General features: G+C 47.9%; 1 protein-coding gene and 1 long non-coding RNA gene across 5 annotated transcripts in view; one reads left to right on the top strand and one right to left on the bottom strand.

Annotated features, from left to right (window-relative positions):
• Positions 1-18,514, top strand: part of DIAPH1 (diaphanous related formin 1) — a 94,849-nt gene extending 76,335 nt beyond the window's left edge. For 2 of the 4 annotated variants that reach the window (XM_081826958.1, XM_081826961.1), the window contains 10 exons: positions 1,550-1,648; positions 5,987-6,081; positions 6,375-6,476; positions 6,703-6,942; positions 7,079-7,208; positions 7,925-8,049; positions 8,686-8,850; positions 8,979-9,114; positions 11,213-11,299; positions 15,724-16,532. In XM_081826958.1, the coding sequence (XP_081683084.1) occupies positions 1,550-1,648; positions 5,987-6,081; positions 6,375-6,476; positions 6,703-6,942; positions 7,079-7,208; positions 7,925-8,049; positions 8,686-8,850; positions 8,979-9,114; positions 11,213-11,299; positions 15,724-16,079 (1,535 nt within the window). In that variant the 3' untranslated portion in view covers positions 16,080-16,532. Of the gene's footprint in view, positions 1-1,549; positions 1,649-5,986; positions 6,082-6,374; positions 6,477-6,702; positions 6,943-7,078; positions 7,209-7,924; positions 8,050-8,685; positions 8,851-8,978; positions 9,115-11,212; positions 11,300-15,723; positions 16,533-17,409 lie in introns of those variants that run through there. The other 2 variants (XM_081826960.1, XM_081826959.1) reach the window with 1 other exon arrangement.
• On the bottom strand, positions 471-15,724 carry LOC145722732 (uncharacterized). The gene is made up of 2 exons (XR_014147220.1): positions 15,524-15,724; positions 471-7,259 (listed from the first exon to the last, which is right to left on the bottom strand). It is a non-coding gene; the product is annotated as an uncharacterized LOC145722732 (long non-coding RNA).
• Positions 18,515-19,205: the final 691 nt, after the last annotated feature.

The raw sequence follows: 19,205 nt of genomic DNA on the forward strand, positions 1-19,205 counted from the left end.
AATTCTCCATTTTTATCTGACCACCCATAATTTCCATTTTGTTATATGATCTGTCTTTGGTACCTCTCTGACTTTTCCTGACCTCCCCCTCACTCCGTGCAGCCATAATGACCTTTTTGCTTTTTCTTTGAGCTCACTGGGCATGCTCCTTTCTCAGGCCTTTGTATTTGTCATTCCCTCTGCCCGAAATGCATCCCCCTCTCCCTGTAGATACTCATTTGGCTTGTGCTCTCACTTTCTAAAATGTCTTTTCTCAAAAGTCACATTCTAAGACTTTCCCTCATCCCCCTAAAGGTATAATCCATCGCCCATTAGGTCCCCGTTTCTTCCCTACTTCATTTTCTTTTCACAGAACTATGACTAGTTAATATAGTATTTTATGTATTAACTGATTGTCATTTCTCTTGATTAGAATATGAGTTCCATGGAGGCAGGAATCTTTCTCTGTTTTGTTTTGTTTTTTTAAAGATATTATTTATTTATTTGAAAGAGAACACAAGAGCGGGAGGGCAGGGAGGGGGACAGGCGGACTCTGCCTTGAGCTTGGAGCCTAACTCGGGGCTTGATCCCAGGGTCCTGAGATCATGACCTGAGCCAAAACCAAGAGTCGGACACTCAAGTGACTGAGCCACCCAGGTGCCCCTCTGTTTCGTTCACTGTTGTATTCACAGTGCCCAGAATAACCTGGCACATAAAGATACTCAATAATAGGTACTCAGTAAGTGCTTATATAAGTAACTAATCTTCATGTATTTAGCATTTTCCTGCGAGTTGGGACTGACCCGCCAAAGGATGAGTGTTTTTAATAGTTCTTGGCACTTTTTGCCATGTAACTTTCTTTTTTGTTTGCTTTATTTTTTACTTATTTGTACCAGATAATACTTTTTATGTGGTTTAAAATTTAAACAGTATGGGCACCTGGGTGGCTCAGTCCCATGTCAGGCTCAGGGGGGCGTCTGCTTGAAGATTCTCTCCCTCTGCCCCTCACCCCGCTTGCACATGCACACACACGCACACTCTCTTGCTCTCTCTCTAAAATAAATATTTAAAAAAAATTTTTATAGAGAACTGTTCAAGATGGAGCTTGAAAGAAAATAGGATTTTTAATAGGCACAAAAGGATAAGATGGTGGAAGGCTCTAGTAACAGGTTGGCAAACTACATCCCTCAGGCTGACCACCCATTCACTTATGTATTGTCTTTGCTGCTCTTACGCTACAGTGGCAGAGTTGAGCAGTTGAGACCGATCATACAGTCTGTAAAACCTGAAATATTTACTCTCCGGTCCTTCAGAGAAGGATCTGCAAGCAAATGATAGGATGTGGTTGGGAAAGCATTATTGATAACAGTTAAAGAAATGAGAATGAGATGTTGACTATAGTTGAGGGTGGGGGTCAGTAATAGAAGGGTGGCCGGTTAAAGAGAAGGAATACAAGAGGGAAACCATTGTTAATAGGAAGTGAGGAGGCATTCCAGGCTGGTATAGTAGTTCAGTAAGGCCTGAATGTGGCTTGTCCATAATCATGCTTTTCTCATCTTTCCCTTACTAGCTAAGAAGGATCAGGAAGGTGGAGAAGAAAAGAAATCTGTGCAAAAGAAAAAAGTAAAAGAGTTAAAGGTGTTGGATTCAAAGACGGCCCAGAATCTCTGTGAGTAACTCTGTGATCCCAACTATTTGTCTTTTAAAAGCTTAATTTTGGTAGATCCAGGGTCTCTTGATTTGTTGAGTTCCTAATGTATGCCAGGCATTGGATAGTGAACTTCCAGTATCTTGTTTAATTCCTCAGTAGCACTGCAAGATTATTTCCTTACCATAAAACTAGATACTAACAGCGGTTAAGAGTTTTAGGAATTTGCCCAGTGCCGTAGGTGGTGAGAGACAGGTATGGGATTGGAACCTTGGATTTTTTTTTTTTATTTCAAAACCCTTACTGTTTACATTGCATCTGCAGAATATTCTAGTCACTGTGCATTTCCTTCTTTCTAACTTTCTCTTAAGTACTTCTTTTAAATGCAGGCACTGGCTTGACTTCACTTAAATCTAAAACACTTTTGTGGCTTAGAATAAATAATATAAATCCTGCACTTCTCAAACTAGGATCAGAAACTCCTCTGCAAAGTTGGTATAGGTGGTACTTATTTGATGATCAGGATGAATGTTCATTTTTTGTTTGTTTGTTTGGCTGTTGATCTCCTTTATGCTGAGTAATAGAGATTTAAATATTTGCTCAACAAATATTTGAGGTTCTGCCATGTTGCAGTCTCTCTTGGGCTCGTATGAGACATGTGTTCCAGAGATGAAAGAGTACATATTCCATAAAACCCACTCACAGTCTTGCAATGTGACTCTTGTCCCCATTTCTCCAAATGAGAAGATTAAAGTTTACATGTTGTGACTCAGCCGAGGTCACACAAGGAAACAATTACACATACCCATAAGTAAAATCAGGGATATCATGAGAACAGTAAGCCCTTACATTATTCTTTTTTTTTTTTTAAGATTTTATTTATTTATTTGAGAGAGAGAGAATGAGAGAGAGCAAGCACATGAGAGGGGGGAGGGTCAGAAGGAGAAGCAGACTCCCTGCCGAGCAGGGAGCCCGATGCGGGACTCGATCCAGGGACTTCAGGATCATGACCTGAGCCGAAGGCAGTCGCTTAACCAACTGAGCCACCCAGGCGCCCAAGCCCTTACATTATTCTTTGCTGTATAGTCCTAGATCACTGACAACAAATACTACTAAATGTTGTCTGTGGGTAAGTCTTTTTATGGAGACCAAAAGTAATGTGCGATGGTTCCTTTTCTCAAGATTATCTCTGGGAACAGAAAACATGAGTAACTCCTATTTTAGAAAGTGATAGAAGACTGTGGGTAGTACATGATTCTTTCCAGTTGGGTGATAACAATACAGAAAACAGAACTCACAAAGAGAATGAGATTTGTTTAGGGGAGGATGGCCTAGGAGATGTAATTTAGTGATTCAGAAATTATTAAGTGCCTCTTATGTGCTAGGGACACTAAGCTGAGTAAGACACAGTCCCTGTCCTCATGAAGCATGTGTCTGGTGCAAACAGACAAGTAAATAATGGGAACCACACAGACGAAGTGCTATGATAGAGATGAGCTAGGATGCGGATGAGAGCCCCGGGAAAGGGGCATCTAAATCAAGTGCGGGCAGTACTGGAGGGAGCATGTCACTCAAAAGGAGGTACTGCTTACATGGATTTGAAAGAATGATGAGTCAGGAGTGAAGTGAAGGCTGAGGGCTGGCTTGTTTCAGGCAGCGGGATCAGCACGTATGAAGGCGCAGACGCACAGAGTATGACACAGTGTGGTCGGAAAACTGTAAAGGCCGTATGTGGGAGAGGAGTGGCGGGAGAAGCTTTCAAGAAATAGATAGAAGCTACATTATCAAGAATTCTGACAGGCTTAGGCTAAGAAATATCTGTGATATCCTGAAGGCCTTGGAATTTATTAAAAGGACTTTAATCAGGAGAATGAGTGATAGTCCCTGTGTAAATCAGGGGAAGACTACTTGGGCAGTGACTGAGGCTGGATTGCTAGTGTCCGGGAAGACTCCAGGCAGAGAGATGAGTTATGTTCTCACTTTAAACTAGGTGAGAGATGATCAGGGCCTGAAACTAAAGTAGTGAGAATGAGTAGGAAGGCAGGCAGAAGATACTAAGGAGATAGAAATAATGGAACTTGGTGACTGACTGAGGGAATGAAGGAGATGTTTTCTTTGGTTTACATCACTCTGTAGAGAGTGGTACCATTTACTGAAATAGGAAAATCCAGCCAGGAGCAAAATGTCTTTCTGGGGAGGAGTGGTGGGTACTGGACATGAATGAGAGGTGGCAGGGCGGTGGGTAGAAATGATGACTTGTAGGATAGAATTAAGGTGCCTGTGGGACTCCAGAAGGATGGGTGTGTTAGGCCTTTGGGTGTAGGAATCAGGAAGAAGGTTTGGCTGGAGGTAGGAATTTAGGAGACAGAATATGAGTCATAGCTGAAGCCGTGAGTTTGCTTTGAAGGCCACTAATATTTAAGGGGCAAGTAGAAGGGGAAGAGGGGCGGGGAACTCAAAGGCTAGAAACAAGCAACAAGAAAAATGGTATGACATAGTCCTAAGAAGTGGGGGTAGTCAGCAGTGTCAGATGAAGATGGGAATCCGGTAAAATAAGGACAGGACAGGTGTCCTTTGGATCTGGCGTGAGGAAAGTCATTGGCCTTAAGCAAGAAGAACTTCAGTATAGCGTAGAGGTTAAGAACAGAGCCTCTGAAATCCTGTAGTATTTAATTCCTGCTTCCAGCCCTGACTGGCAGTATGACCTTGGGTTTGAGTAGCTTAATTTGAAGTATTAGTTTCCTTTTCTGTCAAATGGGGTTAGTAATACAGACATACAAGGATATTATGAATAGGGTTAAATGAGATTAGGTATGTAGATTATGTTTACGTACTATGTGTGATACTCAGTAAATAATTGTGGTCTTTTCATTGACTCTGGGGACAGGAGAATAGGTGAGAGCTGTGGAAGTGAAAGAGAAGAGACTGTTGTATTTTTTGAGGGAAAGAAGTTGGCAATTAGGAATATCAGGTCAGGGTTTTTAGTTTTTTGTTTTTAAGACAGTAGAAACTTGGTTATGTGTATATGCTGAAGGAAAAGGTCCTCAGGGCCACCTGTTCTACTGAAATCTAAGAAAAGGATGAGCACATGGGTATAGTTGCTGATAAGCTTACACAAGTGTTGGCACGCGTTTTCTTCTGGATAATTCCAAATAGTCCTTACCCAAGCCTTTTCTGGCTTGGCTCCAGCTGAGAGCCCCCAGTGCATAAGAGAATGCTGGGGTTTTTTTCCCAGTGAAGAGGAAGAAGATTCTCTTTTTATAAGTCGGAAGTGGTGGGACAGTTGGGAGACTGGGGATACTTTTTTTTTTTTTTTAAGATTTTATTTATTTATTTGACACAGAGAGAGACCGTGAGAGAGGGAACACAAGCAGGGGGAGTGGGAGAGGGAGAAGCAGGCTTCCCGCGGAGCAGGGAGCCCGATGCGGGGCTCGATCCCAGGACCCTGGGATCATGACCCGAGCTGAAGGCAGACGCTTAACGACTGAGCCACCCAGGCGCCCCGAGAATGGGGATACTTTGGAGGAGCTTCTGAGAGAGCCTAGCGTAGAGTAGGGACGCACAAAGGACCGCTCAGCAGCGCTGGGTGTATCAGTGTTGTTGGTGCCGTTCCAGATGAACTGTGATCTGCAGAGTCTGCTAGCAGTGTTCATCAGCCCAGGTGCAAGGAGAGAGATGACACAGCTGAATTGACCAGGAATTGGAAGGAGAGGGAAACAAGAATAGGAACAGTAGTAATAGAGATGGCAGTAATAGTAGATATCGGGCAAAGCTATAGACTGTGGGGTCTAGGTGAAGGAGAGAAGGCAAAGTAGAACTCGTACATTCGAAGAAAATGGAGTGGTCAGCGCTCACTGATGAGGTTGAAGGGTCACTGCAGAGGCTAGTTAGAGAGCTGGAAGACAGGAAGTGTTTGTTGGTGAACAGGATATGGCAATTTAAGAATCAGAGCATTTGAAGGCAGTGGCAGCTTTGAGGATGGAGTCATGGGAGTGGGAAACTAAAAATAGAGTGGGGTGAGTATCTTGGATGTATATAGAGAGAGAAGATCAAAATCTTCCTGTGTGAGCAAAGGCCAGGAGCCACAGTGTTTGTAGAATGTGGTGCTTGGAACACGGTAGCTGGCATGTGACATAAATGGGGGGGGTTCATGAGAGAGAAAGCTGGGAGGTGGGAACCTTAGACGTTGGACTCAGGAACTTAGATTTTAACTACCCAGGCAGTGGAGAGCTGGTGGAGGTTTCTGATAGTGACTTTAAAAGAAAACTCTTAGGCAAATAGTCCAGCAGAGGTTTATAGATAGGCTGGAAGGGAGAGGAGACTGAGAAGAATGTGTCTTGATATCTTATTTTCTGGCAGCCATCTTTCTGGGTTCCTTCCGCATGGCCTATCAAGAGATTAAGAATGTCATCCTGGAGGTGAATGAGAGTGTTCTGACTGAGTCTATGATCCAGGTAAGGAGCAAGATTGTCTGTGGCAGCTGGCTCTTTGCGCCACGGTGCACTGGCCTCATCTATTTGGAGGGTGAGGTCCTCTAGATTGGTGCTTTACAGAATGCTGGCTTTGGGTCAGCATCCATCTCTCCGGTGGTTAGATTATTTCTGGTATATTTTTCAAAAGTCCTGCCATCTCGCTAGCTGCCCCAACCCGCAGCCCCTGTTTCCTTCTTTGTGGTCCTTGGGCAGAGTGGGGGACTGACAGGAGGCTCAAGCTATCAGCTCATGAGACCGTCCCTTCTCTCTTTCAGAACCTCATTAAGCAGATGCCAGAGCCAGAGCAGTTAAAAATGCTCTCCGAACTGAAGGATGAATATGATGATCTGGCCGAGTCGGAACAGTTTGGTGTGGTGGTGAGTGAGGCCTGTGGCAAGAAGCTCTTCTTGGACCCCCTTGCTGCCCTCCTCCCCTGAAGCAGCTGGGGCGCTTGCTCCTCGCCTCTCGTCTAGTCTGAACCTCTCTTCCTTTCTCTTCCATACTCTGGAACTCACGGCCTCCCATGCGAGGCTCAAGCCTGTATGTTTTTTCTGACCTGCTCTACCTGTTGGCCATCCTGGAACTGCTTGTCTTCCCCACCAGATGGGCACTGTGCCCCGCCTGCGGCCTCGCCTCAACGCCATCCTCTTCAAGCTACAGTTCAGTGAGCAAGTGGAGAATATTAAGCCAGAGATCGTTTCTGTGACTGCCGCGTGTGAGGAGTTACGGAAGAGTGAGAGCTTCTCTAGCCTCCTGGAGATTACCTTGCTTGTCGGAAACTATATGAATGCTGGCTCCAGGAATGCTGGTGCTTTCGGCTTCAACATCAGCTTCCTCTGTAAGGTGAGCCAGCTGGTTAGAGCAGAACAACAGAAGGGAAGGCCGCTGGCCTCTGTGGGCACCGTATGGGGCAAACTGCTGTTGGCCTCAGGGCATCTTGAGCGTGTCAGGACTAACACGGTTCTCCTCTTACCCCAAGCTTCGAGATACCAAGTCCACAGATCAGAAGATGACGTTGTTGCACTTCTTGGCTGAGTTGTGTGAGAATGACTATCCTGATGTCCTGAAGTTTCCAGATGAGCTTGCCCATGTGGAGAAAGCCAGCCGAGGTGGGGCAGGTTGAGGTGAAACTAGAAGGCTGTTCCAGGCCCCCAAAATCTCTGCATTGGGACGGAAATAAGACAGGGTCTAGGTCTTAGTTTTCAGTTCTGCCTATTTTAGGTGGGAACGGGGAAGGGTGTAGGCATGATGTCTAGGCCACAGGGGAGGGGATTATCAGGCAGAAGGGAGGACTTCGTGTACAGAAGTGAGAAGCATTCTTTCCTTCCTAGGGAGACACCAAACACTAAAAAACAACTGGAAGAGAAGCAGGTGTTTTTAGTCTAGGTTAGCGGTTCTTTTTATTCAGAAAGCATGGACTAGATTGACAAAAATCAGGCCTTACCATCCTGGAACGAGGCACAGAAGAAGCTGCATTCAGTAGAAACGGGAACAGATTTCTGCCCTTCCTCTGTATTTCTATGTATAGCTCCTTCCTCCCAAACTCTGTTCTCTAAAATAAATGAGACCAAGATCCCAGGGGATTTCACAGGTTCTTGTTAAATTAAATGAAGCCTCTCTTCTTCTTGTGGAGACTGGAGCTTCAGGCATCACGTAACTTACAGTCTAAGTGGAAAGATGAAAAGTGCAATGTGTGGAACATCTGGAGGAGAGGACGTGAGAGTACAGCTTGCCGTGCGCCCCGACGCTAGGCCCTGACGAGCGGAAGCTGAGGGTCTGGGGACTGGGAATAAACTCTTGCTTTCTCTTTTTGTGTCTCCTTTAGTTTCTGCTGAAAACTTGCAAAAGAACCTAGATCAGATGAAGAAACAGATTTCTGATGTGGAACGTGATGTTCAGAATTTCCCAGCTGCCACAGATGAGAGAGACAAGTTTGTTGAAAAAATGACTATATCCTTTCTTACGAGGAGGGAGTTCCTAGGATGCTTCCTAGGAAGGGAAGGAAAACGTCCCAGGGGGAGGACAGCAGGAGAGATCTGGTGATAGATAATTTTTCCTTCTTTAAAAAAACTCTTAAAAAAAATTCTTTTCATTAAATACATAGTTCTTGAAAGCATTCTCATTGTTGTGGTAAGCACACCACTGAAATTCCTCCCTGATCCCTTGCCCTCTGCCCCGTTTCCACTACACACATGTGCACACACACCACACACACACGCATTCTCTTCTCTCTCCACTTCCCAAAGGTAACCACTGCCACTGGACTTCTCATTTTCACCTCATGAGTTTATTTTAAACAAAAACTGTGTTGTGTTGCTTTTTGCACATCCTAGTTCTTAGCCCTGGCTCCACAGCAGGATATGCAGAACCACCCCTTTAATTGCCACCTCCTATTCTGTAGGTGAACCGTGGTTTATGGTTTACCATTCCCCTGTTTGGGATATTTCGATTGCTTCTCGCCTTTGCTCTTACAGACAGTGTCGTGTTGAACATCGTCGTGCCTGCTGGCATGCGTCTCTGTGGGTTCCTCGGGGCTAGCGTGGTGGGTCTGCTTCCTGGCCTTGGTCCTTGACTCCCGGGCCGCACAGCTTCGTGAGGGCCGCACAGGAACAGTATAACAGGCTGCAGATGATGCACTGTAACATGGAGACCCTCTATAAGGAGCTGGGAGAGTACTTCCTCTTTGACCCCAAGAAGGTGTCCGTGGAAGAATTCTTTATGGATCTGCACAACTTTAAGAATATGTTTGTGGTGAGCCAGGGGTACCTGCCGACTGAATCTTTTGTGGACATTTCTCACTTTCCACATTGCTTGGTGTGGGGTGGGCTTATGTGTAAGTGCATGCATGCCCATGTGTTTTGTTTTGTTTTCCTCCACAGCAAGCAGTCAAGGAGAACCAGAAGCGGCGGGAGACCGAGGAAAAGATGCGGCGAGCAAAACTAGCCAAGGAGAAGGCAGAGAAGGAGCGGCTCGAGAAGCAGCAGAAGAGAGAGCAGCTCATAGACATGAATGCAGGTAAGAAGCGGAGAAGGGCTGATGGGTTGAAACAGGCATATTTGCAGGGCTTCTCTGCCTAGAATCTCAAGGCCAGCGAAAACAGCTCATGTCTGAGCTCAGCTCCGGGCAAAAGATTGTTGGCAGCCTTTTACCTCCAAGAGCCTCACGCTGGACTTGAACCTCAGCTCCCCTGCATGCGCATTCCAGCGCTCCATGCTCGCCCCCCTCTCTCTCCTTTGCTAGTTCCTGCGTTATGTCTCATCTCCCAGTGGGTTTGGTATTGCTGTAACACGGACTCTTCTGCCTGGCCAAATGGTCTTCTGGCCCGTTTTTGTTCCGTCTACTACATCTTTCATTCTTTTCCCCAAAATGTTTTCCTGGCCTTGCTCCTGTCTTACGCTGGTGGCTTGTCCTCCCTGTCTGTGTTCACTAAGTAACGTGTGCTCAGTACCTCCGCACAGTTGTACACACTGTGTACACGCATAACTGCGCATACCTACAAGGTTATAAAGGGACTGAACTTCTGGAGCAGGGGGCATGGGAGCTGGCCACTCTCTCTTCTCTTTAGCAGAATTTGTTTCACTACCAGAAGTATGTCTTTGTTGAAACATATGGGCTCAATTACTGGCCTTCTGTTTCCTGTCTTTGCTGCCTTCCTGCTCCCCCCACCCCCCGTCTGCTCCTTCTGTGGGTAGCAGGAATATAGCATACACTGTGCATGGCACTGAGTTGATGCCACCCTTCTTGACCCGGAGGCAGTACGAGCCATCTAAGTAAAGGGCGGGGGCGCATGGGGTAACTGGGTGTTGGGCATTAAGGAGGGCACATGATGTGATGAGCATTGGGTGTTATATGCAACTGATGAATTATTGAACACTACATCTGAAACTAATGATGTACTCTATGTAGGCTAATTGAATTTAAATTAAAAAAAAATAAAGGGGTTCTTAGGGCTGCCAAGTCTGGCAAGCATCCAAGTGCTTTGCTGAGCACAAGAGGCCAGAGCTGCTCTAGCACCTCTTGCTCCCAAGGACTTTCCTTTGGCAGCTCCTATTGTGGTAAGGCCGGCCACCTGAAGGAGCTGAACACATTTTTTTCTTTTTTGATACTTTTCTGGGAAGCAGTTCCACAGTTGTTTACTGTAGTTCTATAGAAGCCACAAATTTTGTTCTGCTGCTAATGCTGTTGAAGCCCACACCCAGTATCCTTTACCTTCCCCCATTCTCCCCTGGTGGCCAGGGTTTGTCCCCAGGTACTATCCAGGATGCATCAGGGGAAGGTGGAGTCCAGCGGACATGCAGGATGAGGGCTGCACCCTGTTTATCTGGTGGGGCAGCAAGCCCTGGTCCTGGTCCCCAAGGCAAGCAAATGAGGTCGAAATGTAGGTCAGCTGCACTGGTGATGTTCAGCCAGCAGGTGGCGCAGGGAACGGTGAGCCCAGTCCTGAAGCTAGCAGCCTGCGGGCTCCTTGGGATTTCAGTTTCAGATTTCACCACCCAGAGCTGTTGCCATGGAAACAGAGCCAGGCTGGAACAGGGACCCTACATTAACTCTTTATATTCCAGCCAGGATGCTCCCCGTACATGCTGAGCTGGCTTCTGGAAGATGCAGCCACAAGGGGCAGTACTTGAGTAAAATTCAATCTTGATTGGGGCAGGTCTCTCCTTTTTCCTCAGCCCTGCTCTGAAACTGGAACCAGGCTCTCCCTGATGTGTTTGTAGGAATTAGAGTGAAACACTTAAGGATAAAGAGCAAGTGATATTGTTGCATATTAATTTCATAATCTCAATCTCTGTGCTTAAACTGGAATTGGAGTTGGGCAGTTCTGCAATTCTCTGCGCTAGTCCCGGGTGGGATGGGAAGGAAGGTACCGCAAGGAAATATCCCAAGGTTTGCATTGGTTAGCAGGCAGTGAAACCTTTTCTTTGAACCACTGTCAAACAGATGCAAGTAAACATGGGCTGAGAGGCTCGAGGTTGAGCCCTGTATCTGCTCTGAGTCCTCAGCCACTGTGGGCGAGGGGTAAGCCAGGCAACAGTCATACAGTTGGTGTGTGACTCAACACTGTATGCTGCTCAGGCTGAAGAGCTTACATCTCCATCTTTGTTCGTGACAGAGGGCGATGAGACCGGTGTGATGGACAGTCTTCTGGAAGCTCTGCAGACAGGCGCAGCATTCCGACGGAAGAGAGGACCCCGTCAGGGTAAGTAAACAGCTGGAGCCCAGCCTGGGCGTGTGGGGGGGGTGAGGTCTCTCTGCTCCTGGTCCTACTTGTCTTGAGCTGAAGAACAGGTAAAGATGCTCTGAAGGTTTAGGAACTTGCTCACAATAGTCCCTGCGTCAAGAGTGGGTTGTCCAGTCCTCTACCTCCCAAGTTAGAAAGCAGGGACTTGGAGAACTAGGTTTTAGATGTGAAAACAGATCTATTATATCTGATGATGACTGCATTTCTCCCCATTCTTGAAGCAGAAACCTGTAACAAGTGAACCATGGTGCAGGACACAGAGATTTGGGTGGGTGTTTGCGGGTATGAACAAAAACTGAGCTAAACATAAAAGTGTACATTAGCCCTTACTCTCAACTTCACAAGCAGAAAAGATATAGAGAGGAGATTAGGCATCATCATCCTCAGATGTAATAATATAGAGGAGCAATCCAATGGAAGAACCGTCTCTGTCCAAGAATTACCCTGCCCTTGGGGGCCGTTAGCCTGCACTGCTTTTGTCTTCCCCATTGACTCCCCCACAACCTCCTCTCCCAACCCTCTGAAGATTTCAGTGGATTAAGTTGAGTCCGAACCTCCAAGAAGAATTATGGGATAGGAGGACAAATGCTCCAGGCATTAGTGTGGGGAAGGATCAATGGATGAGCCTCCTTAGCAGGCAGCGCACAGTGGCCAAGAGACTAATCCGGGAGAAGGTACTACAGCCAGCACGGTCTCTCGTGGGGGACTGACCCGCACGGTTGTGTGTGCGGAGGGCCCTTTTGAAGTAGGAGCGATGGCTTCTTTCCTGGGTCGAAGGGTGGGAATAACAGAAAAGGCAGTCATGGAGGGTTTCTACTTTTGAGAGGGTGAAAGCTGTGTTCCCTGTTCCCTGGCTGGGCTATTCTGTAGGTCTGTCTGATAAGAGCTTTAAGGTTACTGGCAGGAGGAGTTGTGTAGCTTGCCTTGGCCTCTCTAGGGCTTACAGTACCTGTCATAGCCTGGACAGGGGTTCTCCGGAGCAGGGGTGTAGAGCATGCTAGCCCACATAAACTTAGTGTCCCAAAGGTTGCTGTTTCTGCCCGTACTCTGAATTCCCAAAGGAAAATTCCCTTCTGAGGGCTCTTCCATATGTCTTCAGAACGTTCCCTAAATAGGAGAATCCCTAGTTACAAGTCTTCCCCATTTTCTGGCATCCTCTTGGCAGGCTTTGTAGTGGGAGGAGAGGTGGTTATGATGGGCTTTCCTGGCATAGTGTGTTAAACCATATAGATTGGTGTTTGGGTAGAGAGTGCAGCTAGTAGTATTTCTTTTGTTTAGTTTTTAGAGGGTCTTAGGAGAATGTTTTTTAGCCCCGCCCCCCCCACCATGTGGCCTTACATTAGGCATTTCTAGCCAAATGAAAGTATATTGCTTCTCACTGTTCACTCTCTCAGCTAAATGCCAACCTGCATCCGACTGTTGGTGGGGAATTCCCTTTTTAAGCCTCTTCCTATGAAACTACTAGAATCCCAGATGCTTCCTGTACACAGGCAGCCAGACATCAATGGCTTCCCTCTGCGGGGGAGGCCCCATTCTCTACTTCTTCCCAAGGAGGAAACCAGGACTCAACAGGCAGAGGAAGCAGGGATTTTGTTGGAACATAACCTTTCAGCAGAGGATCTAAATTAGTCAAAGTGCTGTTCCCCGGTGCAAGAAGGAATAGGAGACTGATACTAGGAGATACTGAAGCAGAGAAGCACATACTTTTTAAATTGGTTGCATCCTGTAACCTAATCTTTCTGGGCTGTAGGTTCACAGAACAGGGCTGAAAGTATCTGGGAGAATCTCTCCTGGGAGACCTTTCTGGTTACTCTGGTATGCTGCTTAGGTGGTGCATCCACATGCTGTGAAGTGATGTGGCCTCACGCTTTCAAACATAAAGACTCTATCACAGTCCGAAGAGCATCGGATTAGGTAGAGATCAAAAGACCCAAAGTCAAGTCTAACTCTGATGCTGTCTAGGGTACCTTAGACAAGTTTTGGGGACTCAGTTTTTTCATGAGTTAGACTAAAATGGTCTCTTGGGTCTTTTCCAGCTTTAATAACTCTGTTTTGTCCAGCAGCAATAGAATTAAGAGAAGGCAAGAAAGGGGCTGGACTCAGAAGGCCCTATTCTCAAACTATAAAGGCTGCGGGTTTCCCTCAGTGGCTGCAGGACTTAGCTGGTTCACCCCTTGCTTGACCGCCTCTGACTGTTCCTCGTGGCCAATTGCCTTGAGCCAACAAACTGAAGCACGAGCGAGCAGATCTGCCTCACGGGCCGCCTCAGTCCCAGGGAGGCAGCTGTCGCTGCCTCAAAGACACTGGTCTTGTCCATAGGATTTAAAGGCATGTTTAAAAAAAAAAAAGTCTTCCGGTCTCTGGAGACCTGAGGGAGTGTAGACCGAGTACAGAGTATACAAAGCACCATTGAGAAGCTGGAAGAGGAGAGTTACTATCAGGGCTGGTCATTAAAAGTGACCTGTAAGCTGCTGTGATCTGCAGGGTGTGGGAGGACAATGGTTTGAGTGTCGAGGAGAAGAATCCATGTGATTGTATCACAGCTACTATTTCAAGCTGATGATTGAGTCACCGTGTGGTTTTAATGACTCAACTTTATCTCCATGTCTGAATTGCGGCCTCTTATATACAGGCCATCTGCTCACTGGGATAAAAGTCAAGGGAAGAAATTGGTCTTTCTCTTCCTTTCCTTCCCTCTAAGCTCCACCTCCAGCAACAGAACCGTAGAGTCTGGAGAGCCTCTAAAGGCCTCCAGTGATTAGCATCTGACCTCCGCATAGAGGAAAGCGATTAAGGCCCAGAGAAGCTCCGGCTGGCCCAGCCCTAAGGGCTGGCTGACGCTAGAGCGAGAACTCTGGCCCCCTTTTGTGATTCCAAGTCCAGGGCTGTTGCCACTAAGCCTCCTTGATGGACAGGAGAGGACAGTGACCCCTCTGTGGAGGCCAGAGGTGTTCTTCCATACCTTCGAGCAAAGAGAGCACTGGACGTGGTACAGGTGCTTCGGGGAGTTTCGAGGACTCCCTGTCTGTAGAAGGGGAAGAGTGTTTCCTCCACCGCCACCTCTTCTCCCTCTGCTTTTGTGAAAATAGGACAGGAATTATAATAGGTGACTTTTAGACGGTAATGAGTTCTTTAGGACAGTAATGACTGCCCCATCTGTCCTAGTTTCCTCTCCCCTAAGGAAGCTTATTAACAAGAACACTTCCTCTTCAGGAGCAGTTTCTAGCCTCTGTTTTATAAATGTCTTTTTCCAAATCATTGACCTTTTTCGAATTCATCTGTACTGGTGTTACATATGGTTGGTGGATTTTGCTGGTGTTTTGTTCCTAGCCCACCCGAACATCTAGGAATCTGGCTTCAGAGAGCTTGACCAGTGTCTCAAGATGGTTCCCTTTTCCCCACAGACTATGAGACCATTCTCTTGTGAGTTAATAACCCTCCCTGATCTAATACAGTCAAATTATTTATCTGCTTCTATGGCTGCTTGTCAATAGTCTCTAGAGAAAGGAGGGGAAAAGTTACTTACTCTGGATTGTTCAAACTGTTGAGTATAATTGTGGCCCTGAAGACAAAGTGGAAACTGGGATTCTTCCATTCTGTTGATTCTCTTTCCAATTCCAACAGGAGCTTTCTCATGTCTGGTTCTGACCTTAGGCCACATCATGGACATCCCCAGTATACCTACTTTCTAGGCTTAAAAGGGAAGTTTTGGTTTTCTCCCCACCTACCATCCACTCTTAGTTTTCATGAAATCGGTAATGTATCAGAATCTTTTGGAATCTAGAAAATGTAGAAACAGTGCTTGATGAGGTACAGCTGGTATCCTCTTAGTTTAAAGGAAGAAGCCAAAGAGAAACAACACAAGACATGCCACACTTGAACTCTGACTTTCCCATGTTGCCCAGGACAGGGGTCTCTGAAGACCCGGTGTTCTTTTTCTTCTGGGGTCTGGAGTCAGAAATTCTTTCAACATAAACACACCCCTTTAGTCACACACAAGTAGTTAGCAATATTTTCTCAACTGCTAGAGACTGTACCGGAACACCAAAGTGACATCAAGCCACTGCCTTCCTGGGCATGAGAAGTCGGGTCCTAGAGAAGGGAGTCCTTCAGAAAAGAGCTGAAACTAAATGGGGCTGAGGAAGACTTTGCTGGAGAGACCAAGAAGATAGAATCACCTACCTGTAGACCTTCCTAGTTACACTCTAGTGGGCTCCTTTTCCTCTCCTATCAGTCCCTGAGGCCAGAGCATGTTTCATAATCCAAGGAGTGGTTTGTGTGAACGGCCTGGAGTCTGGCTCACATTCCTTCCACCTGGAGCCAGATGATGAGCCCTTGTGCTGGTCAGTTAGGGCCTTCACTCTGCCTTCTCCTCTTGTTAGACAGTCCCTTGTGCCCCTGGGAGGAGGAGTTGGAGGAGGAGACCCATACATTGGTAACCTGTGGGCATGCTGTGTGCTCCCTGACCCGCGGGTGGCCTCTGATGTGTGAACACAGTGCTGCTGCGTCACATTTCTGGGGAGCCCGACAGCCCTGCTGGAAAGCTGCGCCTTCCGACCCCGTTTGGCTTCTGCCCTGCCTAAAGCTTCCTGCTGGCTTAAAGGCACAGATGTTCTGGGCGCTTCGTTCACCGCCGCCTCTGGACCTTGCCCTTCCTGCGCGTGTCCCAAAGCTGCCCCCGTCCTGTGGTCTTCCTGTGGGAGCTCGAGGCTCCTTTCACCTGTCCCTGCTTCTTTAAGGCTTAGGCACTGCTTTCTCCATTCATCATTCCCATGACCCAGCAAGTGGGGTTTTTTGAGGTATAAATCAAAAATTCACTCTTTTTAAAGTATATACTTCAGTGGTCTTTAGTATATTTACAAGTTTGTGCAAATATCACCACTATCTAATTCCAGAATATTGTCATCACCCCAGAAAGAAACCCCATCCCCATGAGCAGTCATTTCAGATCCCAGCCCCTGGCAGTCATGAATCTACTTTCTATCTCCCTGGGTGTGCCCAATCTAGACATTTCATAGAAATGGAATCCTAGCACATGTGGCCTTTGTGTCTGGCTTCTTCCAGCCCAGGCAGGCGGCTCTCTGTGCTGTTTGTAGGGCATAGTAAGAGGCAGAGAGCATGAGCTGGGCATAGTCCCAAGAAACTGCCTTTGTGTTGAAGATACGGGGACCATAAATCTGCATTCCGTAAATTAATGTGAGAATCTTAGGGATGGCTCCCAGAAGCTAGACCAGAAACTCATGGATTGATTGGTTCTTCTCTTCCTGTTTAAGATGACAACTGGAGCTTCACAATCCCTTAGCCCACTGGGCTGAGATTTCTTTGTAGGGGCCCGTCCTTGACCCCAGCTCTGCCTTCCCTGACATACCTTTCCTGACCCACCCACCCCCACAGCCACGTACATACCTTGTAGGGCCCTTGGCATGCATATCACACTGCTACCCTTGAAGAGGTGGGAAAGGGCTAGGCATGTGAGTGTGGGGAGAGGGCAGGAGGGCTGGTGGAACAGCCGGGAGAGGGACACGCATGCGATGTCACTGCATGGCTGCTTTGGCCCTCGTTGCAGGAGTCGCCCCAGGCAGCCTGCGGAAGGCCTTCCTCTGCTTGGGACAGCCCTCCCCAGGGCTGACTCAAAATAGTTTGGGCCTGGGAGATTCCTGGAAACTGCCAAGAAAAGAAAAACACTACTCTTTACGAAGCCAGGGTGTATTTAATTTCAACAACCCGGTGATGAGAAAATGCATTTTGAGTACTTGATTTCTCAAGTTTTACACAACAAACTTGAACCCCATTGTGTCTGTCTCGCTATATTCAAACCTGTGCAGTTTCCACACAGGAAAGCAAACACGTGGCTTGCACCCTGCCCTTAGATTCTCTGCACCTAGAAAGTCTGTTCCATGTGTTCTTGGATCTCTGCCCCCCCCCCCCCCTTTAAAATACGGGCCTCTCTGGACCAGACGGTGCAGCCCCCTTTGCATGGCTTCAGGCTGAATGTCTGCTACAGAGTCGGAAAGGGATTAGAAATCAGGCCTTCTGTGGACAAGCTCTCTCATGTCCTCTCTTTGCAGCCAACAGGAAGGCTGGCTGTGCAGTCACATCCCTGCTAGCCTCGGAACTGACCAAGGACGACGCCATGACTGCTGCTCCTTCTAAGGTTGCCAAGAACAGTGAGGGAATCCCCACAATCCTGGAGGAAACCAAGGAGTTGGTTGGCCGTGCAAACTAAGCTGGGTCCTGTGGCCACAGCAGCTCCCCGGGGCACCCCGGACTGTCTTGCCCTGCAGCCTGTGCCTAAAGGGTCACGGAAATAGTCCTCTGGGGTGGTTGCTCCCACTACGCTGACCCTTTTACTCTGGCCTGCCGCGCTCTGTGCGTCACACACGCTTCAGCCTGGAGGCCCCCAGGAACGGGCAGGGGGGGAGCGGGGGAGGCCTGAGCCCGAGCCAGCCAGCCCTGGCCGTGTGTGTTACCAAAGCAGGCTCCGTGGTTGCTGCCTTAACCCCAAGTGTCTCCTCTCTGTCACCGAGGCCTTGTCTCAGACCAGGCCCCACCTGCTCTCCCAGCCCCCGCCTTTCCAGTGGGCTTTCATTTCACCTGGGTCAATCTTGCTGGGTTTGTGCTTTTCTTTTGTGGTTTCTCCAGCTCTGAGAACAGCATGGGGCTTGTGAACCTTCGGGCTCTATCCCTCCTTTCATTGCTGTCACCTCTGCTCTGCTCTTCCCTCTCCTGGTTATTGTTATTTATTACTAGTGGTGTGACAGTGGGAGCCATGCCTAGAGAAGTGGGGAGCAAACCCCACCCTTACTGCACCTTCCTGGGAAAGGCCTCCCAGAACAAAAAGGACCTACCTGGACCACTTGATCTATTCCACTGCAGCCAAGAGCCTGTGGGGAGGCAGGGTACAGAGACATTGTGGGACCTGTCCCCAGCCTGCTGCCATGTTTGAGGACCCTGCCTCTGGGAACTCTCTACCCCTGCCCCAGGCTACCCAGCCACGGTCACTCCTCACACCTTCCCCAGAGCTTTGGTGCATCTCATCTGGAGTATGGGCTGTACTGTGACCATCCCAACACCTCACCCTCTGTCTCCAAGGAAATGGGAGGTGGAGCCTCCTGGCTGAGAAATTGTTTTGCAAATGGATCTATTTTTATATGAGATTTTTTTTTTTTTTTTTTTAAAGAAAATATTCCTTCCCCCTTCCCCTTCCATAATGTAAGAGGCTCTGATGGCAGGTTCCAGTGACCCTGGGATTTCTCCCCACAGGCCTCAATCCTGAGCAAGACCCTGGACCTCCACGTCAGCCCTAAAGCCTTCTGGGCCCTTGAGGCCCTCTCTCCCATTATCCAGTTTTGGGGCAGGAGGAAGCTCTTCTCTGGTAGAGCTGGACCAGGCCTGAGAATAGTGGGAGCTCTGAGACCACAGAGTTTTTATAAATTTAATATATTTATCAAGCCAAATGTGCAAATGCTAACTGGGCAAGGAAGCACACGAGTGTGGCCACACGGCATGCCCCGCTCCCTTCTGAACAGTGGGCAGGCCAAAACTGTTCAGTAGCCCCCGCTCCAGGAAGCTCAGACTCTTTGTCCTCCTTGTGCTTTTAGCTTCCCACCACAGGTAGGGGGAGAGAATGACACGGTTAGGGCTTGACCCAGAATGGGAGTTGGTGGAGCACAGGGGGACCTTAGGTGACCTAAGGGTTCCTGCAGGGGGCGCTTCAGGCCAGGAACTGGGGTGCTGGTTGCTACAGCTGCCTGTGTGTGAAGGGGCGACAGCAGCTCCTTTGAGCTCTTCCCTGGAAGGTGGGGGGAGGGGGGAGGCTGCCTCCCTGGGTCCCTTCCTCCTCCCTGCTGACATCTGGGGCTTT

This window comes from Leptonychotes weddellii, chromosome 7 (genome assembly GCF_054177405.1).
Source record: "Leptonychotes weddellii isolate Sample4059 chromosome 7, ASM5417740v2, whole genome shotgun sequence".
NCBI lineage: Eukaryota > Metazoa > Chordata > Mammalia > Carnivora > Phocidae > Leptonychotes > Leptonychotes weddellii.